General features: G+C 53.4%; 1 protein-coding gene and 1 long non-coding RNA gene across 3 annotated transcripts in view; one reads left to right on the forward strand and one right to left on the reverse strand.

The window, feature by feature from the left end:
- Positions 1-2844: 2844 nt before the first annotated feature.
- The window catches only part of SPNS3 (SPNS lysolipid transporter 3, sphingosine-1-phosphate (putative)), a 41243-nt gene continuing 16774 nt past the window's right edge, over positions 2845-27313 (reverse strand). The window contains exons 9-12 of one of the 2 annotated variants that reach the window (XM_024565018.3): positions 10401-10466; positions 4432-4530; positions 4130-4301; positions 2845-3210 (exon numbers count right to left, since the gene is read on the reverse strand). In XM_024565018.3, the coding sequence (XP_024420786.2) occupies positions 3137-3210; positions 4130-4301; positions 4432-4530; positions 10401-10466 (411 nt within the window). In that variant the 3' untranslated portion in view covers positions 2845-3136. The remainder of the gene's footprint in view (positions 3211-4129; positions 4302-4431; positions 4531-10400; positions 10467-27313) is intronic. The other variant, XM_045199326.2, reaches the window with a different exon arrangement.
- LOC139440277 (uncharacterized) lies at positions 8949-26588 on the forward strand. The gene is made up of 4 exons (XR_011650370.1): positions 8949-9279; positions 19032-19172; positions 23097-23201; positions 24715-26588. It is a non-coding gene; the product is annotated as an uncharacterized lncRNA (long non-coding RNA).

Raw genomic sequence — 27313 nt, forward strand, 5'->3', positions numbered from 1 at the left:
TCAGGGACTGGGATTACAAAGCAAGGGCCATTTGAGCCAGGCAGGTGTGTTTGAGTGGCCACTCCCGCTCTAGGCTGAGGGGCTGAGCTCTCACAGACCTACACCTGTGACCTCAGCCCCCTGGGGCCTGATCTGGTACTGGTCTCTCCCTCCAGAGTCCACCAGCCCTGAAGCTCCCACCTTGCCTCAAAACACTTTAGACATCACATCCTATACACTCCTGGCTGAGCATTTTGTCTAGCTCAGTCCTAGCAAGCACCACCTGCCCTGTCCAGCGACCTAAACGAATGCACTGGCATCAGAAGAAACTATCCCAGATTACAGGATTCAAGCCCCAGCTCCTCAGCTGGCATCTGAGCCCCTCTGGTCCCAGCCAGTCTCCCCTGCCTCCTTTCCATCCCATAAAACACTCACACACTCTCCTCTCCATTCACCCCATACCTGTCCATGATTCATCACAGATCTGCTCTAATCCCCTGTACTGTGGCCTGGACTGTTCTTTCCACTAGGAATTCCCTTCCCCATACCTTCTCTTGCTGTTTACCAGCTCCTAGGTTACCACCGCCCCGCCCCAAGACTTCTGTGGGATGCAGTCCCTTCCCCTGCCCAAAGATGTGCTTCCCTAGACCTAGCAGACTGTTTCTCTGTCTTATCTTGGACTGTGAGGTCCCAGGGCAGAGCTGGAGTCAGCTTCCCTGCCTGACACCAAGACGGGCATCTGCGGATACCAACACGAGTTCTGAAACGGACACAAGTGAGGTTTCTGATCTCTCTCCCCAGCCACTGGGCTCTGGGCTGGGGGAGGTGTGGGTGGCTGATACTTGGGAAGCCCTCACCCTTTTCTGAGAGGCAAGCCTCACGGGGCTGTGGGGAGGAAGGTTCAGAACCAGAGCTGGGTTTCTGTAGGCCTAGCCCCAGCCTGTGAGAATCACACAAGGCCTGGGCTGGAAAAGCCACACTCAACATACCTCTTAAATATAGCTGGGGACTCTGCAGCTCAGAAAGGACAAGAAGGGGCCCAGGTCACACAGCCAGTAAATGCTGAAGGGACCATGGCATCCTGGCCAACAGACTGGCCTCCTCCTTCTCAGGAGAAATGAAGCCTGATATTGTAATTTATAATAAGAAGTGTTTCTGGCACAGGGCTCCTAAAACCCTTGCAATTTCCAAAGTCTCAGAGACTTTCCTCAGTGATAAGAACTCTAAAGGTGTCTTGTTTGTTAATGAGGTGACTTTTGGACCCCTCCTAAGGATGGGGGCAGGTTACCAGGGGACCCAATCATGTGCTTAGAGGGTTAGAACTTTCAGCCCCAACAGTCCCCCAGCCTCTGAGGTGGGTAAAGGTACTGGAGGTTGAGATCAATCACCAATGGCCAATAATTTAACCAATCATGCCTATGTAATGAAGCCTCCATAAAACCCAAAGGGTCCAAACTTGGGAGCTCGGGCTGATGTGCACACGGTGACTGGGGAGAGTGGCCCCCGGAGAGGACATGGTAGCTCTCCCCACTTCCCGCACATTGCCCCATGCACCTTCTGCTTGGCTGTTCCCAGTTGTATAAGGGCTTCCTGAGTCCGTGAGCCACTTTAGTGGGTTAATCAAACCCAAGGCGGGTGTCATGGGAACCTCTGATTTATAACCAATTGGTCAAAGCACAGGTAACAACCTGGACTCAGGGTTGGGGCCTGCATTTGGGAGGTGGTAGGCTTGTAGGACTGAACCGCTCACCTGTACGATCTGACACTATCTCTGCGTAGACTCTGTCACAACTGAGTTGAATTGCAGGACACTCAGCTGGTGTCAAAGAATTGTTTGGTAGTGTAGGAGCCCCCCCTACACACACACACATTTTGTAATTGGGCACAGAACCCTTACTGAATATCCTCACAAACCCTTTTTCTTATCATGGTTTGAGGGCCCAGTCAACCTGGCTGGCGCAGGCCTCTCCTGAGGGAGGGCTGGTTCTGGGGAACAGGAGTGGGCTGAGCTGAGAGTCTGGCTCCTGGAACTTGTCCCACCCATCAACAGGCACAGGGAGATCACTGCAGGGGGCAGAGATGGAGCAAGCAAGGGTCAGGAGGTGAGCATGGGGCTGGGTCACTGCTCTGCCCACAGCTGCTGGGAGGCAGGCACGGCCTGGCGCACAGTGAGGGGCCACCGGCAAGTAAACAAGTGATCGCCTGGCTGGGCACCAGGGGAGGGGGAGAGAAACTCGTGCTCACAGGCAGAAAGAACATGTCGCCCCACTGCTGCCTGCCTGGAAGCTGTTGATCTCCTGCAGGGCCTGCTGTGCCCAGCTGCTCTGAACCCAGTGGCAAGTGCGAGTCCCACAGATCCAGCCCTCCCTGTGGGCTGTGCTAGGGTCAGAGCATGAGCTGTGAGGGTGGGGGGCCGGGGCGCAGAGCAAGGCACAGCCAGGAGCCCTCATGCACAGCAGTGTGAGCGCCGTGGTTCGGGGCCGCTGGCTCTGGGCAGGCTCCGGCACTCCTCCATGTAGTTCCCTGGAACTGGAAGCCACACCCTAGTAGACATCTGTCTCCAAGACGACATATTTGGCCCCCACTTTTTGTTCAGCCTTAGGATGAATTCCCTAAGAGGGGTGTCCTGTGCCCACCTGACCCTGTAGAATGGGGAAGCTGAGTCACAATGGGAGGTCCAGGCAGGGGACACCTAGAGACCCATCCGAGCAACTCCCTCAGTTTCCCCACTTCAGGGGCAGCCCTGCCTCCTTGGCCAGGACTGCCCACCTCTTCCTCTCCTGCTCCCACTCCAGCAGAGTATTAGCGAGACTATAAATAATAAAATTGTCCAAAGACCTGAAATCCATGAACTTTGTACCAGCTTTACTTTAATCAGGGCCCACTGGCAGACAGGCTGAGAACCTCAGGCCGAGAGCAGCCCCGTGCTGGGTTCAGGCACAGGCCCAGGCCTCCCATGGGGGGTGCTGATCACTCAATTCCCAGCCCTACCACAGGCACTGCCAGCTCCCTAGCTGCGAGCGGAGACGTGGCAGGTGCAGCTCGGCCAGAGCCCCTGAGCCACAGCCAAAGGCGAGCAGAGGCACTGACACCATGGAGGCCAGCAGGAGGGTTGCAGGCAGGGCGGATGGGACCTCCTCACTGCCGGGCAGGGCCCTCAGAAGTCCTCTGTGGAAGCCCCCGTGCCTGGAAGCAGGTGTTGGCTCTCCATGTCCTTGTCGTCCAGGGTCCCTGCAGGAGGAAAGCGGCTCGGCCAGTCCCAGAGAGGGCAAAAGGGGCTTGGGACCAGCCTTGGGCACAGTCTGTCAGGAAACCCTCTAGTTTCCATTTTCAAAATAAATTCCAGATCCAACCCCTTCTTCAGTGCCACAGTTATGGCCTCACCCCGTGGCTCCCCCTGATGATGCAGAGCTTCCTGTGGCCTCTCTGCCTGGATGCCAAGCCACTGCAGTCTGTTCCCCAACATAGCAGCCAGAGTGGCGCTTCTGCAGGGTAAGCCAGTTGCCTTAAGGTTCATTTGCAAGAAATCCCAGAGGGCTCCCATCTCAGAGCTAAGGCCACAGTTTCGGCCAGGGCCCCTCGAAGCCCCCCGCGCCTTGGTCCCGTTACTGCCCATCTCGTCCCTTTCCCTTCGCTGCCACTCCAGCCCCGCTAGCCTCCTTGCCAGTCCTCAAACACAGGCCCACCTCGGCCATTTCAGGAGCTGCTCCTCCCCCCAGAGAGCTGCATGGCTCCCTCCCTCCCCTCCTCCAAATCTTTGCTGCAATCTCACCTGTGCAGTGAGGACCTCCTTGAGCATCCTTTAAAAAATGGCAAACGGCCCCTACCTGTCCCTCTCTACCCACTTTCCTGCTTTATGTCTCTCCATAGCACCCATCACCTGAAACATACTCTATCTTTTGCTTTTATTTGTTTGTGGCATGAATGCCTCTGCCTCCTAGAGCGTCAGCTCCATTGGAGCTTGGATGTGACATTCTTTCCCCAGCATCTGCAACCTTGCCTGGTACATGGTAAGGGCAAAAGAACTACTTTTGAATAAATGAATGAACGAACAGATGAATAAACTGGCCAGGGACTGAGGGGTGGCCAGTGTTCCTTATTCCTAGGGGGCTCAGCCCGGACCTGGCATGGGTGTGAGGGGTGGAGGTACCTGTGCCAGGCTGCTGGGCCTCGGCCTGGTCTCTCTCCAGGTGCAGTGCTGTCAGCAGGAAGCAGCCGCCTCCCAGGACAATGACAAAGGCACAGCACAGGAAGCTCTTCTGAAGGCTGAGGAAGCGTTGCAGGTAGGAGTCGGAGTACCTGGCCCGCAGGACACTGGAGATCTGCAGGGGAAGGAGGTTGGGTCCACCAGGCCAACCTGCAGGCCTCACCGTGTACAGTTCCTCCCCAAGCCCCACCCCGCCTCACACACACTCAAGCACGACTGCAGCCCAGCTGCCCACTCAGCCTTACAAGTCCAATAAGGTAGGGGCTGCCGGCGTCGCCCAGGATGTGGCCAACTGTGATCTGAAGTGCCTCTGCTGTCCCCCGGCATCTGGGCACCACCACTGACTGCAAAACACAGGATCACCAGGGGAGCTCCCCAGGTGAGGGCAGCAAGAGGATGCCCCCCACCCCCGACCTCCTGCTCCCCACCTGCCAAGAACCTGTCTGGAGATGGAACAGGCAGCCCAAGAGCATCAGATGAAAGGAAGTCCATGACCCCAGCGCTTGAAGCCCCACCATCAGAATATCAGTCTCCATCGTGGTTTGGGAAGATTCCCCCATCCCTCCTCCCAGGATGGGGGTTCCAAGGCCCCTGATGAGGCCGCCCCTCTTGAGGGTTTGCTCTTAAACTAGGCAGGGACAGGGCATGGCTGTGACAACAGAGATGGGGCTGAGGCCTTGCAGATCACAGACCCAAGAGGCAGTAGTGCAGGCTGGTGGGATGAAGAGTGGGTGCTCACCCAGGAGCCTGCATGTGTGAGCATGTGGGCAGGAGAGTTCGGACAGCTCAGCCCTTCTCTAGGGAAGTCCAAGCCCCACTTGGCAGAGACCAAAAGCAGCCTTGCTGGAAAGGCCACGTAACTCCACAGAGGAGGATAGGGAGGTTGAAAATATGATTCTGGAGTCAGAATGGCTGGGTTCTAATTCCAGATCCCCCACTCACTGGCTGTGTGACTTTGGGCAAGTTGCTTCACCTTTCTGTGCCTCAGTCTCCTCAGCCCCAAATGAGGATAACAACAGCACCTACATAGAAGGTTATGTTCACTGTCATTCTTCATCTGGTGCCTGGAGGCTTCTGGGGACATCAGATGGAAGAACATCCAATGATGCTTCTGGGCTCTGGAGCATGCCGTGCCTTCTGCCTGGCCAGCCTCCCCTCTCTGGTCCCACTGGAGCATCCTTATTTATCCTTCAGGACTGACCTTTGGGCCACCTCCTCCGAGAAGCCTTCTCAGAGTTGAGGGACCTGCCCTGAGTTCCCATAGCCCTTGTGTATGCACGTCCCCCACAGCTGGGACGGGTCCTTCTTTGTCCACCTCCTCTTACCCCTACACTTGTCTGGGCAGCAAAGCTCCTGATTTCTCTTGGGGTCCCTGGGGTACAGCAAGGCACCAGGCACAGAGGAGGCTAGCTGAAAGTTGGACAACTAAATAAATCAAGTAGAACTGTCTGGGAGACTGGTCTCAGGAAACACCTTGTCCGAACCCAGCGACCCAGGACAGGGATTGGGGGTGGGGGGTGCAGGCGTAAAGGAAGGGGTTCAAGCAGAAGCCACACTTCCCATGGTCCTGACAGAGCAGCCACAGGGGAGCTTCCCTGAGATAAGGTGTCCCTACCTGAGCCCATCAGAGAGTAATAACAATTAAAATAATTACCAACATTATTTTATACTTTATATATTTATATTTTATATTATTTATATTCATTTTATATTTTATATACATAAATGCATATTTTAATATATCTATTCAACCAAGCCATGAGGGAGAAATGATTATTATCCACATTTTATCAACAAGGAAGCCCTCCACAGGGAAGGTAAGTAGCCTGCTCAGGGCCACCCAGCCAGGAAGCAGCAGGCTGAGCTCTGATCCCAGGCCTTCTCCCTCCAGGGCCTGGCCGTTTGACAACTCTGCTGCTATGAGCAAGGAGGAATCTTTCCAGCAATATTCGTGCGTTTGTTCTAGAACGTTTGGGAAATGGAGGGAAGGATAAAAAGGACAAGTTCACCCCAAGCCCTGCAAACAGGTAACCGTAGAGAGACTGGGGAAGGGAATATTCCAGCCAGGGACAGTGAGGGCAAAGGCGTGCAGGAAGCCAGCCAGGGACAGGGAGCCACAGGGGGTCTGGTGAGAGGGGCCTTGTGGGTGGGCAAGACAGAGTAACAGGAGTCACTCTGGTGGGTGATGGGCCAGTCCCAGGGTCACAGGTGCTGAGCCAGACTTTCCAGGTGCTGAGAAAGCTGGGCCCACCCACCACCGCCACCTGCCAGCAGGCCTGAGAAGGAAATGACCACAGCGCTGCACCTTCCCCAAGTGCTTCCTTCTCACCCCGTAATTATGTGATTACTCACTAGGAGTTTTGGGGAAAAGGGCAGGGACTCCTAGAGGCGGGGCCCTGAATGTCCGAAAAAGCCCATTCAGGGGCCAGGGCTGCTTGGATCCTCAGAGTGAGGTCCAGCAAGCTGGCCCCATCCTACCCTCCCAGGAACCCCAGGCAACTGAGCCCAGACCAAGCCGCTGCTGTGACTGGTGAGAGAGGTAGGCCTCCCCGAGCTTACTCAGGGTCTCCACTGTCTCCATATAACCAGAGGGCCAAGGCTGGGCCCTCCAGCAGCTGAAGAGCCCAACTGGTAATTTTAGAAGCAAGAGGCTTTGGGTTCCCAAAACCCCAGGCCTGCTCTATTCTGAGACAAATACACCTCTGGTTTTTTTTTATTCTCCCTTCTTAGAAGAGCTGTTCCCTTTATAGCCTGGGGTCTAACTAGAGCCAACCAAGGGCCTACAGAATTCATTCACAGTGGCAACCACCTGGTACAGACTCCCCAGTGGCCAGCCTCCCGTGCTCCCCACTCAGCCCTTACTTTCCCCCAGACACCCCTGGGGGGGTGAATGGGCAGCTACCTGGGGGGCAGGAGGCAGAGCAGGGAAGCACTGAGATGGGGTCAGCAGAACAGGAAGGTGTTAACCTCCAGGGGGTGAGGGGAAAATCTGCTGAGTAGGGCAGATGAGCCTGATGGGGTTCCAGACCCCCAGAGGATAGACCTGGAAGAAGAGGGGAGCTCCCCTTCTGCTCTACTCCTCACTGCTGGAGTGGAGCGAGCGGGCTCTGGGCCACCCCAAGTGGGGCCCAGATAGACAGGAGGGTTAAGAAGGAACTGGACACTCCACCAGTAGGTTTAGGGAGGCAGGGAGCTCAGCCTGGGGACACAAAATGTCAGCCTCCCAGGGAGCCCAGCTGAGGTAGGGGGAGCTTGCCTGAGTGGGTCTGAGGTGGGACTTGGCTGTGATGGAGCCAAATTTTCATCAACAGAGCCTCCAGGAGACAAGGGCTTCCCAGGGCTCGGGGAGGGAGCCCCCTGTCTGAGCAGGTGTATGACCCAGGGGAGGGACCGCACTAGGCAGAATGGTTCATGGACTGGGATGCTGGCTGCACCAGACCAGTGGTCTCTGACTGGAGGAACATCTATATTAGGATCACACAGAAATTTCATTAGAAAGACAGATTCCTGGGCCACAGCACAGGCTCACTGAACTGGAATCTGAGGATAAAGAGCCTGGAATCTGAATTTGCAACAAGCTCCCCAAATCTGAATCAATAAACTTTGAGAATCACTGGACCAGAGAGAATCTGGCTTCTCTCATTTGTGGATGTGCAGATCAAAGAGAGCAGGATTTCTGAGGCAGGACTGACCACAGGCCAGTGGAGCCCTCGGGAACATTCATAATGCGGGTAGCAGGTATTAGCTAACCTGCCCTTACAGCCTCCTCGCTCCCTGGGTCTCGCCCAATGAGACCACCTGTGCCTGAGGAGAAAAATGGGACCCTACCGTACTTCCTGCCATACCCATGTCCCCACACACTTCCTGTCCCTGTCCTGCTCCAGGCTGCTTCCCTCCAGGCCCCCCAACCCCACCCACTACTGGCCCTCTCTCCACCTTCCTCCCCTCCCTGGCCTTGGATGCTGCTCCTGCCTCATCTCTGGAAAAGCAACACCCTCTTCCCAGAATCTGCAGCCAACTCCAGTTCCTGTCCTCTCTCCTTGGGCACAGCTTCTTGTCTACACTCCAGGTCTCCTTCTTCACCACCCACTCCTTCCTCACCCTGCTCCCAGCTGGTGTCTGCCCCTCCACTCCACAGACTGGGTCCGCACAGTCTGCCCCTCACCTGCATTTGCCCCAAGACCACTCTCTCCTTGTGTGTCCCCTCTCTCTGCCAGGGAACTGAGCTCCAAGGACTGCAAGGTCCAGTTCCCACCAACAAAGGGTCCAAAGGCAATCTTTTGCTAAGGGGCTTTAGGAAGGCAGGAGAAGGGGACACGAAGCCTTCCTGGGATGGCGGGTCCTGCTAAGCTTTGGGGGCTGGAGGCCGCCGAGCCAGGGAAGGAGCCCAGGGAGCCACAGGTGGTCTGGATCATGGCCAACTGGTCCCCTGGGCAGCTCTGGCCAGCTCCCCAGCAGAGCTGGATGGGTCAAAGTGTGGCTGAGCAGCCTCTTGGTCCTCCCACTCACCACCCCCAACTACCCCCAACACACACAGAGCTCTACAAAGGACCTGGCTTGGCCCGGTTAATCATTCTTGCAAACACAGACACTGGGGGAAACATAAGTGCAGTCTTCACATATTTGTGGTGCTGTCACGTGGAAAAGGGAGCAGCACAGTGGGGGGCAGGCGGAGAAAACTGCAGGGGGTGGGGGCAGGTTTCAGCTCCACCTGAACTGCCTGAGAGAACAGCTATGTTGGAGTCAGTGCGTAACTCCCTGTGCCTAATAGTGGGCGCTGCTGCAAAGAAAACGTTTGCCAGCCCTTTCCTGCTTTCCCATTTACCCAGGGCTTCCCTGCAGGCTCTCTGGCTTACCCTGCCAGGCCTGTATAATTACCCCCTTTTCAGAGACAAGGAAACTGAGGCCCAAGGCCATTCAGCAGGTCTGTAGCTGAGTTTGGGCATGAACCCAAGTCTCCTACCTGGAGAGAGGAGGAGAGAAGCCCTGCCAACCCTGTGGCTGATACACCCACCCAGAAGTCAAAGGCAGGGCAGGCCGGTCTACACCGCTGAGCTGGGCCAAGGGGAGGAGGCAGAACATCTCGGCAGAAGGTGAGTATCCCTTCAACAGTGGTACCCAAGCAGGCCTTGTTGGCGGCTAACTGAACGACTGCATTTCCCCACGGTCCTTTCAGACTTCGATTCTAGGACACCACGGTGTCTCGGGGAGATGGAAAATGAGGAAGTGGAAACCTCTGCGCTGCTCTCAGAATCCCAGCCAGCACTCTCTGTGCCAGCTGCTGGGCCACAGCTTCACACGTGTCGTCTCATTTCACCCTCACAATAACCCGTAAGGCATTTCCATCCCCGTTTGCCACACGAGGAAACTGAGGCTCAGAAACACCAAGTGACTTGCTGAGGCCATGCAGCTGGCAAGTGACAAAAGCAGGCTGAAACCCAGGTCCATTTCCTGAGTCCAAGTTTGTGCCCCGCGACACCACCCTCAGGGCAGCCCTCAGCCAGTTGCCAAGCTGCTCCGATTCCCCTGGCTCACACTGCCGCCAGGCTGCCAGAAGGCAGGATGAGGTCTCTTGGGGTGCTCTGAGGTCTGGGACCCTGTGTTATCCACAAAGGCACAGCCCTTCTGTATTCAAAGTCCTTCCTTCATGTCTCCTAGAAGGAGGAAGGGAGGCTGGACTCTGGACCTAGCAGAGTCATGTGATCAGGAGAGCATCAGGCCTCATTATAGCCCAGCACGTGGGAGCTAGCTCGGCCTGGACCCACCGGGGCTCATAGGCTTTAACCCTAACGTCAGGCATCCCTGCCTATAAGCCCAGAGTGGAGGCCAAGGGGCCTGCTCGCTGAAAAGGAGTGTAGTCAAGAAAGAGGGTGGGAAGGAGGGAGCCCTGGAATCAAAAAGCTGCAGTTCTGGCTCAGTGCCTTTGGGTGCTGTGTGTCCTTTGTCTAGGCACCTGCCCTCTCTGAGCCTCCATTTGCTCATCTGCAAAATGAGGGTGAAAGTCACAGGAGATATTTAGAGGGGTCAGGGAGGCCCCTGGCCCAAGGGAACTATTCAGTGACCTTGGTCCCTGACCCCAGGGTCTCCCTCCCAACTTCTAGGCCACCAAATAGCAGAACTCCAGCCTTGAGCTAGACAGGCTCTAGCTCTCCCTGCTCAAAAGGCCCCAGGAATAGCCCCCCACTCTGACACCCCCCCACCCCCTCCCACCTACCAGCAGGATATCAGCAACCACCGCCCAGTTGCAGGACAGAAGCAGCTCCCCAAGGGCCAGGAACACCTGTGGAGAGAGGGCAGCGGGGGTGAGGCTCCCTGGACCTCAACCTCCGACCCTTCCAAACACTGTCTTTCCACACAGTGGACAGGGACACTGGGGCTGCACAGAGGAAGGCCCCAGCAAGACGTACTGGAGGCCGAGGTCTGGAACCGTGCTTCCAGTCCCAGCAGCCTCAGGGTAGGCAAACACTCCCCCTGGGCAGACTGGCAGTCATGACCCAGAGGACAGTGCCAGCCCTGGGCCTGGGAACAGCACTGTCCCTGGTGGAGAGCCCCCAGGGTTCAGGGCTTGAGGTCACCCACAGAGCCCCAGCAGGAGGCAGCCATGACATCCAGGCCACTTTTAAAGGTAGGGAAACAGGCTCGAAGAAGAGATAAGCCCATCATTCCTGTGTTCTCCTAGGTCTGTGCCCATTGTGTGACCCCCTCCCTACCCCGATGTCTGTCGGTAACTGGAGGCCACTTGGGGCCTGTCTCTCCCAGCTCCCTGAATGCTCCTCCTCGTGCCAAAGGATTAGGACAATCCTCATTCCACTCACTCAAGAAGAGTTTAATGAAGCAGCAAGGAGGAGAAAAAAAAGTCTTAGTCATTCCTGGAATCACGGGGCTGTGCTCCGGGCAGCCCAGGCTCTGGCTCCCTAAGGCCCGTGTGCACCCAGGGCAGAGAAACCAAGGGAGCACCGCCTGAACACCTACTCTGTGCCAGGCATATCCAATCTGGTCACCCGTCTAACCTCTTAGCCACCTCATGAGGTAGATACCATGACACCCATCTCACAGATGAGGAGACTCAAGCCCAAGGTCATACACCAGGCCAATTTCTGGCAAGCCCCTCACCCCAGTGGCTGGCCCTGGGCAAAGTGAATGACAGTAAGCTGGTGTAGGGGGTGGTGAGAGTCTCCATAGATGCCTCAGCAGTCACAGTGGCCAGGGACGCAGGCAGGAGGGAAGCCAGAGGAAAGCTGAGGATGGGGAGGGCCTCCTGGTGGAGGTGTACTAAGCAAAGCCTTGAAGGATGGGCAGGATCAGGATGGGCTGAGAAGAGCCCCGAGGCAATGCCGGCAGAGGCCCCATGAGAACAGAGGCAAAAAGGCTGAAATGCAGCCACTGTGCTGGGCGGGGCAGGAATATTGCCCGTGTAGGGGAGAGAGGGCAGAGCCCCCAAGGAGGGAGAGCAGCTATGTGTTCTCTCAGCCTAACCAGTCCCTGACCCTCTGCACCCAAACTCAGGAACCCTTGAGGGCAGGGCGATTCTCTCTCTGGGCCTAGGACAGGGGCCCGGCACCCACAGGGGTGGGAATCAGACCTGCTGGCAGGTAGGTCTCAGGTGGGGCCCAGGCAGGCCGCAGACCCACTTTCCAAGCCTCCTGAGGCCACAGAGAAAGCCTGGGCTGGGCTCGCACCCACCCTCCCCTCACATTCCAGCCACTTCCACCTGGACTGCCAGGCCCTCCCCTCCTCACACCTCCGGCCTGTCACCACCTTCCCCCCAAACCACGGGCACCACCACGGGCACCAGCCACGGGGACAGGGGACTGACCAAGCACCCTGCTGGCGCTGCAGCCTCCCCCTGTCTGTCCCTGCTCCCTCGCACCCACAGCGCATACTGAAATACACCTTTTCCTTCCTCCAGCTGGGGCCGGGTGGATCCTGACCTCAAAATAGAGCCGATCAAAGGGAGGCTGCAGCCACAATGGGGCCATTCAGGCAAAATAAGCCGCCTGAGGATGCCAGGTTTCCTCAGACACACCTGGAAAGCGGCCCCACGCCACCAAATCCTCGCCTCCACTCAGTGGTTTTGAGGGGCCGGAGGCCTGACTGGGGAGAGGCTGCCTCAATCCCGTAATTACAGTCTCCTGAGATGGCTGCTTAGGGAGGGGCTCTCCAACAAAGGGGTGTGGCCCCCTGGGGTGGACAGACCTGGTCCCACCCTGCCATGCTGGGCTGCCCTGGGGAGGTCATCACCCTCTGGGCCTTGGTTTCCCCAACCATATGACAAGACAATCGGGACGGCGATGCTCTGCCAGGCGCCTCCACACCAACAGCCTGTGCTTCCAAAGCCGGGGTCCTCCCCGAGCACTAGGCACTCCTTGTGTTCTCCACAGTCTGCGTGCAAATTGGGTCTTAAGTTCAGTGGCTTCCATGACCAATTCGGACTCAAGTTCCTCAATTACAAATGAAACAAACTAACCAAAGGGGCTGGAAATAAAGTCACCATGAAGAATTTAGCCACCTGTTTAAAACTACTCCTGCATGGTTGCTTCAGCCCCACTGTGCCAGGCACCTCTTGGGCACCCTCTCCTGGACGGCCACAGGCACCTCTCACTGTCCCCCCACATCTCTGTCCTTACTGTGGCTGAGCCAGCCGGGACGCAGGCCCCAGGCATAAACTGGCTGCCAGCAAGCTGCCAAAGCTGCTTCTCTGGGACAGCCTGTTGTAGCGTCGCTGGGGCCAGACAAGGGGTAGAGGGGGCAGGGTAGGTGGGTAGCTCCTGTGAGCCTGGCTCCCACCATAGCCCTCCAGTCACAGACTCCTGTCCATTCTGCATCCTGAATGTCCCTCCAGTCGGCTGTTCCTCCCCCAACTGCTGCTGGCCTGGCCTGGGCCTCCCCTTCTCTCTCCTCCTTACCCATTTCCCAGGCCCCACAGCTCCCCCTTCCCCCCAACCCCCCCCCCACCCCACCCCTACCCCCCAGCCCTGGAGGGGACTTCCGAAAGGGAAATCTGATTCTGCCCTCGTCCCCTTAGCGCCTGTGCACGCTTCCCTGCGCCCTGGCTCAGTCCCCCTGGGCCACAGGGCCTGGGAACGCTGCCTGGAGCCTGAGAACTGTGTTGCCCTCACCCTCTGGCCTTTTCCACTTCAGACTCCAGAGGATTTCCCCCTCGATCTGGGGCAGCGACGATGACTACCCCTGGCCTTAGTCACCCCTGACCACAGAGGGGGGCACGCATACACACACACGCTCACACTGTGACGCAGGCACTTGTACTCACACACAGAGGCACACAAGTATGCACAGACATGTGCATATGCAAGACCTCACACGTGTGTGCACACGCTTCAACGTGTGTGCACAATCACACATATGCACACACACGGACACTCATAACCTGGGACACACACAAATACGCACATATGCGGATAACATGGTTGACATTCGAAATATTAAAACTTGGGTGGCAAAAGCACCAACCAACTAGACAGTGCCTGTAAACATTGGTATGCACTTGCTGGGGTGAACTTGGTGAAAAACAGCCTAGTGTGTGCATGTGCATGCTTGTTGTCTCATAATACGGGCAGCACACCCATCATGTCTGTACACACACACACATGTACACAAGCATGCTTGTGCCCTCGCACTCATGCACACGGACACACATGCACTCATACCTTCACACACACACACACACACCTCTCCTCGGGTACAACCTGCAGGCACAGGTAGGCATGGGAAGCAGCAGGAGGGAAGATGAAGCCCTTGCCCAGAGAAAGCTCAGTCCCTACAGGGTGGAGTGAGCAGTGTTTTCCCCTTAGTCTAACTAAGTCTTCCAATTGGACAGTGGCCTCTGACCTGCAAAGAATAGATTCGAGGCCCCAGCAGTGAGGGAGAAGGCAAACATCCCCCATGTGCCTGTAGAGACTGGCACAGAGCTAAGACCCAATCCTCTCCTTTCATGGACCATCTCCTCTCTCCGTGTGGCTGAGCCAGTCAAGACAAAGGCCCCAGGCACAGACTGGCCGCCAGCAGGCTGCCATGATGGCTGGCACACTTTGTCTTTGGGCCTGCCAACCTGTAATTGTGGGGACTGGCTTCAGGGCACAAGGGCACCACCTGTTTCCCAGGGCCAGCAGCAGCCTGGTAGCCTGGCAGGCAGGCAGGTGGGGAGTGAGACAGAGAAGGAGCAGAGCTCTGGTGTCTTCCTGGAGAATTCAGCAGAGATTGTGGGCTCTCCGGGTGGGTTCCACTGCCCATCCAAGAAGAGACACCTGCTAGATCTTGGCAGGGAAGTGGGGCCTTCAGAGGAACGGCAGGTGGATCTCTCTCAGTACCTGTGAGGCAGCTCCTGGCAATCTGGTCACTCCAGGCCAAGATGCAAGAGAAAAGGGGCTTGGTGAAGAAGCCCCCCAAAGGGCTGAGTTGTAGGAAAGGCCCCCAGAGCTGGGGCACCTGCACAACCCAGCTGCCTGCGCCCCCCACCCAGGGGGCCAGAGAGCAGAATCCCTAGCCAACCCCGACTACAGCTGTGGTGGACATACCTCCTGGCTGATCCCTGCCAACGACCTCGCAAGTCTCCCCCACGGGCACCAGGCTGGCCAGACACTGGGCCTCCATCCCCAGTCCTTCTTCAGGAGCCTCCAAGGCTCAGAGGGACAGCATCCCCCCTGGATGTAAAGGCCTCGGGACAGCCAAGCTAGCTCTGCGCTGTGTGATGGCGGCCCCATCCCTCCTTGGGCAAGCAGGGGACTCAGAGTTATGATCTAGTTTGGGCTGGAAGGGGCCTTAAAGATCATCTGGCGCAGCGCCTGTGTTGAGATGAAAGAATGAAATTGCAACATAGACTTCCTTTCCCCGCAAAAGTAAAAAAAAAAAAAAAAAAGTAAATAAGAAAAAAGTTGTTTTTCACCAAAGAAAAGAGCAAAACCTAATGAGATAAACATTAAATATTGGCAGACAAGGTGGAAAAAAACCCCAGACAATTCAGGACTAGAGTAGAGCATATGGCCCTTCTCAGCTCCCCTCCCCGAAACTATTCTCTAAAACCCCCATACTGGAGGGAAAAAACCCAAAGTGTCCTTAGTCCCCATTCCTGACTGAGAGCCAGTAGGAAACGCTGCTGGGAAAAATGGGTGAAAAGTAGAGAAAATGAACAATGGCTCCAGTTACTGACGCCACTCATGGCCACTCACAGCCCCCATCCCAGGAGGAGATGTACCCAGTAATTAGGTACAATGTGGCAGAGCATTTACCTAAATCCCAGAAGAGAGCAGAGCCCAGGTGTTGGAACAAAGACTCCTCACTGCCTCGCCTGAGCCCTGCAATTCCCTCAGGCGACAGAAAACCTGCTGCTCTCAGCTCTCAAACTGCAGCTCCTTTGGAGAAGAGAATGGTCACAGAGAAGGCTGGAAGAGAGTCAAGAACAGAGAGTCACCCACACTCCATCAAAGCAGATTTGGTATCTGAGCAGAGCTGCCCAGGCCCAAGCCAGGGGAAAGCATTCAGCAGAGAAAGAGAGAAAGAGAGAGACGAAGGAAGGGAAGGGAAAGAAAAGGGAAAGGAAAGAAAAAGAAAAGAAAGAAGAGGAGGGAGAGAAGGAAGGGAAGGGTTGGGAAGAGAAGGGAGGAAAGGGAAGGAAGAGAAGGGAGGGGAAGGAAAGGGAAGGGAAGGGAAAGACAGGAAGAGAGAGAGGAAGAAGAAGAGGAAGAAGAAGGAGAAGAAGAAGCAGCTGTCACCAACTTAGAAGATAGATGATAGGAGAAGCAGAAGAAAATTCCTTATAATTGCTTCAAACTACATTGAGTGTTAGTTAATTCAAACAAGTAAGAGCTCAAAGATAAAATGAACCCACATAGGATGAAATATAAAAGGATATCAAAAACCTACGGAAATAAATGGGGGGGGACAAAACAGCAAACCACATTACAGAACAAATAAATTATAAACAGCTAGAAACAAAATAGGCATTAATGAATGTAGACTTAACTGATACAGAGCAAAGACTTAATATAATCTCACTGACTGGTGATTTTTAAAAAGCACACAGAGAAGAAAACATTAGAGAGAAGTAAATGATATGGAAGACAGATGAAGATGATCAGGCTGGGACTAGCGTGCGGCCGGCAAGGCACCCGAGGCAGCAAATGGAAGGAGCTGCTTACTCTCAGGTTGCACCAGTGCAGAGTCGGTACCAGAGAGTGAGCCCCCCTTAAATGTGTGCCCTTAGTGCCCTGCTTGCCTCACCCTAGTCCCAGCCTTGAAGATGATCCAACCAAGTAAAAAAATAAAAACCAAATAAATAAACATAAATACTGAAGGAGATGAAATGGGGAAGGAGGACACTCAGTACGGAGTCAGCAGGTAAGAGCACACTTAGGAAGAGATTTTGCCATGATACAGAATACTCAACATGGAGACGTAGCCTGGCTATGGTCAGCACCTTCCGACAGGGCTCCAGAGACCCCTACCCCTGGCTTTCTCAGCCTTGCCTCGATTGCAGCTGTAAGAGACCATGAAGCCGGGGACCCAGCTGGGCTCTGCCTGGCTTCCTGACCCACAGAAACTGAGAAGTAATAAGTGTGCATTGTCTTAAACGGCTAAGTTTTAGGATGATTTGCCACATAGCAAGAGATAACTTACACACTACCAAGCTACTGAATTTCAAAAATGAATAATAAAATCTGCAGGTATCCAGATGGAAAAAGTGACTCAACATTAAGATTTTTTAAAAATCAGGCTAACTTTATTCTCCATGGCAGCATCTGATGCCAAAAGACAACAGAGCAAATGTTTGCAAAGTAATGAGGGAAAGAGAATGTGAGCCAAGATATTATACTCAGTTAGATGTTGTTCAAGTAAAGCATCGAAGAGAAGACAGTATCAGACGTGAATGAACCAAAAGAATACAACCTCTCTAGCCTTCCTGGGGGCCGTAGGGTGGGGTAGGGGGGATGGATAAAACTACTTAACCATAAAAATCCACCCAATTAGGAGCTGAAGCAAAATAAAGACTCAGGAATGGAGGACCTACATAAACAGACTGATAATGAGCATTGCATCCATTTCAGTCTGGGACTACTGTCAACCAACTATAAGAATTGTGCTTAGAGAACAGACTGTGAGTGTTATAAATGTAAAAAAAGTAAAACTAATAATATAACCAACAAAACTCTGGAGGCTGGGAAGAGAAGGAGGGGCAGTGTGAGAAGGCCGGTATTCTCTTTCACAGCTGGGACTCATCAGTAAGTCCCAAGTGATAAAATTAATGCGAAGTTAAATAATTCCTGTGATTTCACTTAGATTTCTTCAGGTAAATCTAAAGAAACTAATTAAACATATTATATGATTCCATTTATATGAAATACCCAGAATAGGCAAGTCTATAAGGACGGAAATTAGATTAGTGGTTGCCTGGGGCTGGGATGAGGGCCGGTTGGGGAGAGACTGAAAATGGACATGAAGGTTCTTTTAGGGCGGTGCTGTATTGGCAGACCGCGTGGTGACCGCCGCACAACTCTGCGAATATGCGAAACCCCACTGAATTGTACGCTTTAAATGGGTGAGTTGTACGGTATGTGAATTACAGATCAACAAATCCATTTTAAAAATTACACTACCATACGACCCCAGTTGAATGAAAATATTTCTAAACACACAAATATATGTGACGTGTCTAGAATGACAATCACCTGATTATATAAACGTGGACGCAAATAGGCCAAGCTATTAAGAGAAGTTAATTCTGAAAGATGAGAAAATGAATCATTGTTATTCTCTTCTGTGTGCTTTTCTGCCTTTGCTTTTGTTTTTAAAATTTCCCCCAAATAAAAATGGAACGGGCATTTGGTGCAGTAGGTCGAATCGGTGGTCCCAGTCTCGGTGCTGCACAGCCTCAGCCCGCGGGTGCCCTGGAGCTCAGTCCTCTGTCCTCTTCTCTCCCCTCCCCAAGCCCACTCCCTCCTGATCTCCTCCAGCCCCACAGCTTTAAATAACCAGCCCAGACCCGTCTCCTGAACTCCGGACTCATCTAGATCTAACCGCCTCTTAACATTTCCAGTTGGCTGTCCTAAGAGGCATCTTAAATTTAACATGTCTAAAATTGAATTGCTAATTTTGCCCCTCTAAAAAAACAACAACAAAACCTGCACCTCCCTCAGTCTTCTCCCTCTCAGTGAACGCCGACTCTTTGCTTCCTTTTGACTGCGCGCACTCCCCGCTCTGACTCGCACGCCACACCCAACCCTGCAGGAAATCCTGTTGATTCTACTTCCAAAACATCCCTATAATCTGACCACTTCTCCACACTTCCTCCATAACTGCCCTACTCCCGGCCACAGTAAGGAAGGTCGCCTGATTGTTTTCCCTGTTTCTGTCTTAGTCTTTCACTCTATTACCAACACCCAGGAGCCAGAGAGACCCGCGAAACCACGTGGTAGGCATTACCAAATGGTCCCCACTGGATCATGCTTCTTGGTAGTCACGCCCTGGTATAGGGGCCTTCCATGGTGAAACTGGGCTGGCCTTGCACCTAGCTTTGACCAGTGGATAAGGTGGAAGTGATGCTGTGCTGTTCCTGGCTTAGGCCTTAGAGACTCTGCAGCTTCCACGTCTGCTTTCTTGGACCACTGCCCTGACATTGTCGTGTAAGGAAGTGGTCTAGCCCTGGCCAGTGTGGCTCAGTGGGTTGGGCATCGTCCCACAAACCGAAAGGTCGCTGGTTCAATTCCCAGTTAGGGCACATGGCTGGGTTGTGGGTTTGGTCCCCGTTTTGGGGTGTATACGGAAGGCAACTGACTGATATCAGTGTTTCCCTCTCTTTCTCCCTCCCTTCTCTTCTCTCTAAAATCAAAAGTAAAATTAAATTTAGAAAAAAAAAGAAAGTGGTCTAACCTAGTGGAGGCCAAAAGGGCACATGGGGGAGCACCAAGGGCCCCCGCAGACAGCCAGACCTGAGTGAGGCCTGCTTGGGATTCCAGCTCCGCCCGTCCTCCAGGTAAAAGAAGCCACGTGAGTGAGCACAAATACAGAGACTGGCCAGGCAACCCACCCAATCACAGGAAATAATAAGTCATTGTTTTAAGCCATGAAGTTTTGGAGCAATTTGTTATACAATGGATACCTGATACACCCATATGTCGGATAATTTCATGTCTGCACGAGACATCCTCTAATGATTTCCCATTTCACTTAAACTTGAAGCCAAAGTCATTATATGCACAGGGCCCTACACAATCCACATCCCTACCGCCATTACCTCTGACCCCCCGCCATTACCTCTGACCCCCCCGGCCCTGCTCCTCCCTGGCTTGCCCCATTCCAACCACATTTCCTCCAACACACCAGCTGTGCTTTGCCCTTCGAGGCCTGCTTTGCACCTGGGTTCCCTGTGTGGGGTGCTCTTCCCCACTCCGCCCCCACAGCCGCATGGCTCCCTCCCTCACTTGCTTCAGGTTGCTATGGAAGTGTCACCACCTGAGTGAGGCCTCGCTGGCCACCCTGCAGGGCCCCTGTCCTTCTTCAGGTCCCCTTTCCCTGCTCCTTTACAGTCCACAGAATTCACCCCCATCTAGCACACTGTTTATTTTACACGTTTATTTCATTACACACATATTTTTGCCTGTTCCCTTCACTGTTGTAACCCCAGAGCTGCAACAGAGCCTGGCACACAAGAGGTGCGTGGGAAATACTTGGTAAGTGAGAGAACACCGCCACTCATCCAGCCACCTCTCCATGGCCTTGCCTCTGCCCCTGAGGCCTCTGCTCCCGCAGCCCGGGAGGCCCAGCAGGGGTTTGAGGTGAAGACTGAACCCCAAGGTTTCTCACCTATGAGACCGAAAGAGCAGCATGGAATTAGAGGCCTGCCCAGGCAGGGGATGGCCCCCATTTGTGGGGGCTTCATGGCCATGTGCCCGGGCACTCCCCGCCACCATGCTGGATGTCAGCAGGACCCAGACCGCAGAGGAGGAGGTGCCCTTGGGGCACTATGGCAGGTTGTATTTACCCAGAACACCCACTGCCACACTTCCACGTGCTCGTAGATCAGTGTTAGTCCCCAACGAAAGGCTGAGTCTCTTTTCTCCCCGCTCAGATCTGAGTGAGCCTGTGCGGCTCGAGCGAAGAGCAGAATGCAATGACAGCGATGCTGTGCAACTTTTAAAGGTAGGCCACAAAAGGCGATATGGCTTGATTGGCGCTGTCTCTCAGGAACTTGGAACCCGGCCACAATGTTATGAGGAAGCCCAGGCCACATGGAAAGGCCACAGGCCGCTGTTCCAGCCAAGGGCTCCAGCTAAGGTCTCAGCTGATAGCATCAGTCTCAGACTTCGCCCAGCCTTGGATGATCCAGCCCCCAACCCCATCCTGCCTAGTTAACCCCCAATGGGAAAGGTAAATTACCCCCACCCCCAACCTTGCCCAAGATTCAAATTTGTGAGCAAATATGTGTTTTTTTAGTTTTAAACTGCTAAGTTTTATCCATTGTAACTAGAACAAACACAAAAGTTCATTTAGTTCCTGAAGGAAACCAAGAGGTAAGTACTAGCACGCCCATTTCATAGCCGAGCAAATCGAGGCACAGCAGGGCTGAGATCTTACCCTGGATCACAGAGCTAGTCAATGAGAAAGCAGGAATGATGTCCAGGTCTTGCAGACACCTCAGTGAGTGCTCACTCCCACCCCCCACTCCTGCCGTCCCATCTGGACCACGAAGCCCACCCAAGGGGCGACTGCCAAAGTTCAGCCATGTCCTCCAGCAACCAAGCCAGTGACGGTGGAGCCCCTGCATTGGGCTCCATCCTCCTCTGCGTACAAACCCCTTCTCCTCTGAAGGACAGACGCTTTAGGAAGAAGGCCAAGGAAGAGGGTGTGAGCCAAGACCTGCTGTGCATGTCTGGATCCCAATTAACAGCCAAAAAGTCCACTTCCTCTGCCAACAGGACTGGAAGGAGGGAAGAGATAGAACCCTCTGTACCGGCAGGTGGGCTGCAGGGCACAGGCTCCCCCAGGGAAGGTCCCAAAGCAGACTTTTTATGCTCAAGAAACCTCATTGCCCTGAAAGAAACAGCATGATTTGGCCACAAAACCCCTCCTTCCCACACAATGCAGCTACAGCCACAAAAGCAGTGGAAGAAAAACTATACTCAGCTGCAGACACACATGTGCACACATCCCACACAATTATCTGCATGCCCTGACATACACTCATGCACAGACATATTTACAAAATGGCACACACAGGCACACTCATACACAGCATGCACATATAGAATGAATATACATGTACATACAATATACAACACACACAGAGCATGACTACACCGGTACACACAAGAGCACACATCCTTCAAGGTGGCCTGCAGCCAGTTCCCATCCATTGAAGTCTTAGGGGTGATGTCACGTCCCTTGAGCCCTAGACTCCTGTACCCAACTCTGCACTACACGTCCTCTTGGACGTTGACCTCCCAGCACAAACTCAGAATATACAAAACCATGCTGTTGATCCTCCAAAAAACAAACAAACAAAAAAAACCCTGTCGCTCCTGCCCGCCTCACTGTCTCAGTTAATGGTGTCTCCCTCCTTCCACCTGCTCGGGCCAATATCCTAGAACGCACCTTGGACTCTTCCTTCACACACCACATTGAATCCATCGGGAAATTCTGATTGCTCTGCCTTCAGAATACATTCGCACCATCTCCACTGGTTGCAAGCCCCGTCACTTCCCCCCTGGGCTATATCAGTAGTCTGATTTTCTCTCTGCTTCTGCCCTTGCCCCCCAAGTCTATTCTCAGCAGAGACACCAGAGTGATTCTATGAAACATAAGCCAATAATAGAAAAACAATAGAGAAAGTCAATAAAACCAAAAGTTGGCAGCCAAAGTGACAACTCTTCAGATAAACTGGCCAAGAATAAAGAAGTGAAAACTCAAATTATTGAAATCAAGAACAAAAGAAGGAATATGACTACCAACCTTACAGAAATGAAAAGCGAATACTGTGACCAAGTGTATGCCACAAGTTAGATAATCTAAGTGAAACGTACAAACTCCTAGCAAACTACCAAAACTGACTTGAAAAGAAATAAACAGTCTTAACTGACCTGCAACAAGTAAACATTTAGTCAGTAATCAAAAATTCCCCACAAACAAAAGCCCAGACCCAGACGGCTTCACCAGGGGATTCTGACCAACATCTGAAGATGGATTAACACTAGTGCTTCACGGGCTCTTCCAAAAAGCAGAAGAGGAAAGCACATTTGTCAGCTCGTTCCATGAGGCCATCACCCAGAAAACTACGGACCAAAATTCCTAATAAATATAGATGCAAAAACCTTTCACAAAACACTGGCAAGCCAAATTCAGCATCACATAAAAATGATTTATCCAGGTGCCTCTCGATGCCAGGAGAGGACTGGTTCCAGGACCCCTGCAGATACCAGAAGCCATGAATGCCCAGGTTCCTTATGTAAGATGGTGTGATAGTTGGATATAAGCTACCCATACCCTCCTGTATACTTCATTTTTAAAAGATTTTATTTATTTAGAAAGGAGGGAGAAGGAGAGGGAGAGAAACATCGATGTGTGAGGGAAACATCGATCGGTTGCCTCTCACAAGCCCCCACCTGGGGTCCCAGCCCACAAGCCTGGGACCTGCCCGGACCAGGAATCGAACCAGCAACCTTTTGATTTGCGGGATGATGCCCAACTCACTGAGCTACACCAGTCAGGGTCCTTCCGTATACTTTAAATCATCTCTAGATTACTCATAATACCTAATACAACTGAAATGCTATGTAAATAATTGCTATACTATATTGTTTAGGGAATAATGACGAAAAAAAGTCTGTACATGTCCAGGGTAGACACAACCATTGTAGGTCTAACACAGACAGATCAGCAACACATAACTCTTTTTATCCAGATATTCTCTATTTGAGATTGGTTGAATTCACGGGTGTGGAGCCCACGAATATGGAGGGTCGACTGCACACCACGGCCAAGAGAGGATTTACCCCGGGAATGCAAGGTTGGTTAAACACAAATATCAATCAGTGTAACACACCATATTAATAGAACAAAGGACAGACCCCATGCTCATCTCAGTCGATGCAGAAGACATAAGCCAGATCCCCCACTCCTCAGCACAAAGCCCTCTCTCACTCTCAGTAAAAGCCCATCTCACCTGAGGCCCACAAGGCCCTACATGATCCAACCCCCGTCACCTCTTTGTCCTCTTCTCCCCCTCTCTCTTCACTCTCCCCACACTAACCACAGTGTCCTTGCTGGGTCTTTACAGTTGCCGTTCCCTCTGCCTGGAAAACTGTCCCACCAGACAGCCATGTAATTCACTCCTTCACCTCCTGTAGGTCTTTACTCAACAACCGCCTTCTCAGTGAGGCCTCTGGTTACATTACATACAATTTCAGCCCTCTCACCGAAACCTCATACACTCCCTATCTCCCTTCTCCCCTCTATTTTTTCTAAGCATTGGGGATGATCTAAAATATTGTAAAATGTGCTTATGTAGCTCACCTGTTGTCTGTCTCCCCCAACTAGAATGTACACTCCCTAAGGACAGAGGTATTTTAGTATTTTTTTAATCCTCATCCAAGGGTATGTTTATTGATTTTAGAGGGAGGAAGGGGGAGAGAGAGAGGGGTGGAGAGAGGAATACTGATATGAGGGAGAGAGGTCGATTGTCTGCCTCCCATATGTGCCCTTTTGGTATATGGGACGGTGCTCCAACCACCCAACCAGGGCTATTTTAGTCTGTTTTATCCACTGCTACATCCATAACATTTTAACTAGTGTGCCACTTTATATAGGCATTCAATAAATATTTGTTGGCTAAATAAATAAAAGTAAATAGCTAGTCACCTCACCATTCACCCAGCAAGCAGTGATACCCCACCTACCCCAAGGGCCTGATGTTTTACCTCAGGCTGGAGTGCTGAGAAAGATCAGGACTACCCTGGGCCCTGCTGGGAGAGGGGTCCAAGTATAAATACCCATGAACCAAGGAAGACAATGCTGAGGAGCATTGAGGATGGGGAGGTGGTCAGGCCTGCCCATCAGGGAAGGCTCCATGGAGAGATGGTGCTCAACCTGGCCCTTGAAGGCCCAGAATGATTTGGGCCTATGGAGAAGGGGTGGGGGTAGAGGGAAGACAGGGAGGCCCCAGATGTGAGAAGCATGGGGCATGTCCCAGGAATCGAGAGGGGACCTGCATGGGAGGACCACCTGGGGATAAGGCTACTAAGATTGTCAAGACAGCTTGTGAGGACGAAGAATTCGACTTGGTTCCAGAGGCACCAGGGAGCCATATAAGGCTGTGGAGTAAGGAAGGTCCATGGTGTTGCTCTGGCACCATGGGAAGAATAGACTGTGGTGGGTGAGCAGGAAGGCAAGGAAACCAGAAAGGTGGGTGGCTCCCAGAACAGTCTTGAGAAAGACGGTAAGGTGTGAGCCAGGAAAGGACAGAGGGGACTGAGAGAAGAGGGTAGGTCGGAGGTATTAAGAGTTTTATGACCATGTTGCAGGGAAGGAGCTGGAGCCTGAATCTCAAGTGAAAACATTCAGGTGGACTTCGGAGGTACGGACGGAGCCATGGAGAAGGGTATCTGTCAGGAGGACCAGAGAAGCCCACCACTTCTGGAAGGCCGGAGCTCTGGCTGTGGGGGCTCCGCATGCTGGGCATCGTGCCAGGGCCAAACACAAGCCACAGGAAGGAGAGGCTTCCCAGCACTGGAAGACTGATGCATCCTGGCCCCACATGCCTTCCTGCCCCTAGGCCCCTCGCCCCGGTGCAGGCCTAGAGAAGAGTTTCTCTAGCTGGCTTTGTCAGCCAAGACACAATGTCATTGCTAGATGAGCCATCCAGCCTTGGAAATGTGCCAGGCTGTGGGGGGAGGGACAGCTGTGTCCCCAAAATACAGCCAAGGAGCCACCTCCCAGAGCCAACAAAGACAGTGGCAGAAGCAGAGCTGGCGGGGGTCCGCAGCCCCAGTGGATGCAGGGACAAGCCTTCGAAGGGGCCTCCATCTGCCGGGGCCTCAGCCTGCCTGCAAGGTCAGGCCCATTCAGCTCCTACCTGCTGGAGATGCCGGTCCCAGTCACTCTTCTGCGCTCTCAGCCAATAAGCATTAAGGCATTTATTGGCGCCTAGTGCATGCACGCTGTCTCTCCCACACGGGTGACAAGGGTCAGTACAGCATGAAGGACACAGACTTTATAGTCTGCAGGGCTGTTTGAGTTTTGTCTGTTCTGCTGTTTGTGTTGCTGTCTCTGGGTCTCAGTGTTCTGATCTGTCAAGCGGGCACGAGAAAAACCCTTCTGCATAAGGGCGTCATAAAGACCAAACAAGAGCAGAGGCAGAAAAGAGTGCTAACAGCACTTGTCTGCTCTCCAAGAATGTCAGCAGGAGCTCAACCAAGGCTGAGGACTCAGGTGAGAAGCACCAACCTTAAGAGAGGTGCCAGATACCCTCAGAGCTTAGAGAAAGAATGGGAACTGTCCTGTGTGGCCCCTGGCTTGAATGGAAGGCTGGAGTCTTGGGTTGGGGAGGGTTTATTTGAAGAGTGAGAGAGCTAAGTGAGGGCCTTGGGCAACCCACTCACAGACAGGACACTGCCTGCCAGGAAGGAGACTGGCCTTTCCTCTTGCTGGACACCAGTAAAATGCTGTCCTTCCTGCATTGGGGCCACCTGAGGGGCATCCACCAAGGGCAGCCTCGGGGCATCTTGAAGCAAGTCATCTAGCTCTGGGAGAACATGGACTAAGGGGCCTGAGGGAGCATCCCGCAGGGTCAGGAGAGGAGAGAGGAAGGAGTGGGGGCAGCTTCACTTCCTGAGTTCACCCAGGGGGTTAAAAGGACATGATGCCTCTGGGGGACACGGGGTCTAGCAGAAAGGGTTGGAAGGGCAACACCTTGAAGAGGAGCAGAGGGGAAGATGCGCAAGGACAGAGCTGACTGTCATCTGCATCAAGGACTTCAATGGTGCTAAAGCCACAGTCAGGGGTCCGAAAAACCACAAAAGCGCCCCCAAGAGAGGAGTTAGCCAGCATCTGGGCACCTGCCACACGGAGGGCACTGCTGGTGGTCAGCAAAAACAACTCCGACACAAACAACTCCCATTTTCGGTCATCCTTCCTAACCTGCCCAACCCTGGAGGGGTCAGGATCTTAGGGAGGGGGCCATGTTGGGGATGAGGGACAGAGATGGAACAAGCAGAACAGAACCCACTAGAGCTATCCCTCTCCCTAATGCAATTTTCTGGGCCTGGATAGAAGCTCTAGGGAAATAGAACCAAAGTTTTGATTTAAATGGGACTGGCTTTTTAGTCCATGAGTGTGACTGGAAAAGCCATGGGATCTGGTCACTGGTGGGAGACCTGCCCAGACTGGTAGGAGAACAATAAAGCTGTTACTGATTTGCTTTCTGAGTCCAGTCTGCTCAGTGAACCTGCACACAGGTGAGAGGCATCGTGTTCACAGCAGGGGGTCCCCAGGCCTTGGGACTAGGGGAGGGGAGGGGAGCAGAGGACAGAGGATGGGAGGGGAAGAGAAGGGAGCTCAAGCCTATCTGGCTGGGGCTAGGCTGGAGCCGTCTTCCCAGAATCAGTGGCCCCTTCCCACTGGGGGGGGGAAAGTCGGGGCTAGGGCTTTGGGGAGGCAGGGACACGGCTGCACGTACATACATGTGTGTACACACAGCCCCGCCCACACGGCATGGTGCCTGTTGGGCCCCAAACATGCACTGAGCCCATGTGGGAACAGTGAATTCAGATGCAAATGGAGAGTAGCCTGGAAAGGCTTTTGGAGAAGATGGCCTTTGATTTGGGTCTTGCAGAAGGAGAGGGACTTCAGGACACACAGAAGAGAATGGTGCCCCGGCAGAGGGGACAGACACAAGCAAAGGCTGGGAGCGGTAGCACATGTCACTGGTACAGTCAGAGCGTGATTCGCATGAAGAGATGTGTGGGGCATGGATCTGGAAGACATGTCGCCTTTCAAGCAGTGTCTGCACTGCCTGGGACCAAGCCAGGCCTCGCTTTCCTCACCTGTAACCCACCCTATTTCTCCATGCCCTAGGAATAACTAGGTCTCATTATCCCCAATCAACCAGGGGCTCAGAGGATA

This window comes from Desmodus rotundus, chromosome 9 (assembly GCF_022682495.2).
Source record: "Desmodus rotundus isolate HL8 chromosome 9, HLdesRot8A.1, whole genome shotgun sequence".
NCBI classification, from domain to species: Eukaryota; Metazoa; Chordata; class Mammalia; order Chiroptera; family Phyllostomidae; genus Desmodus; species Desmodus rotundus.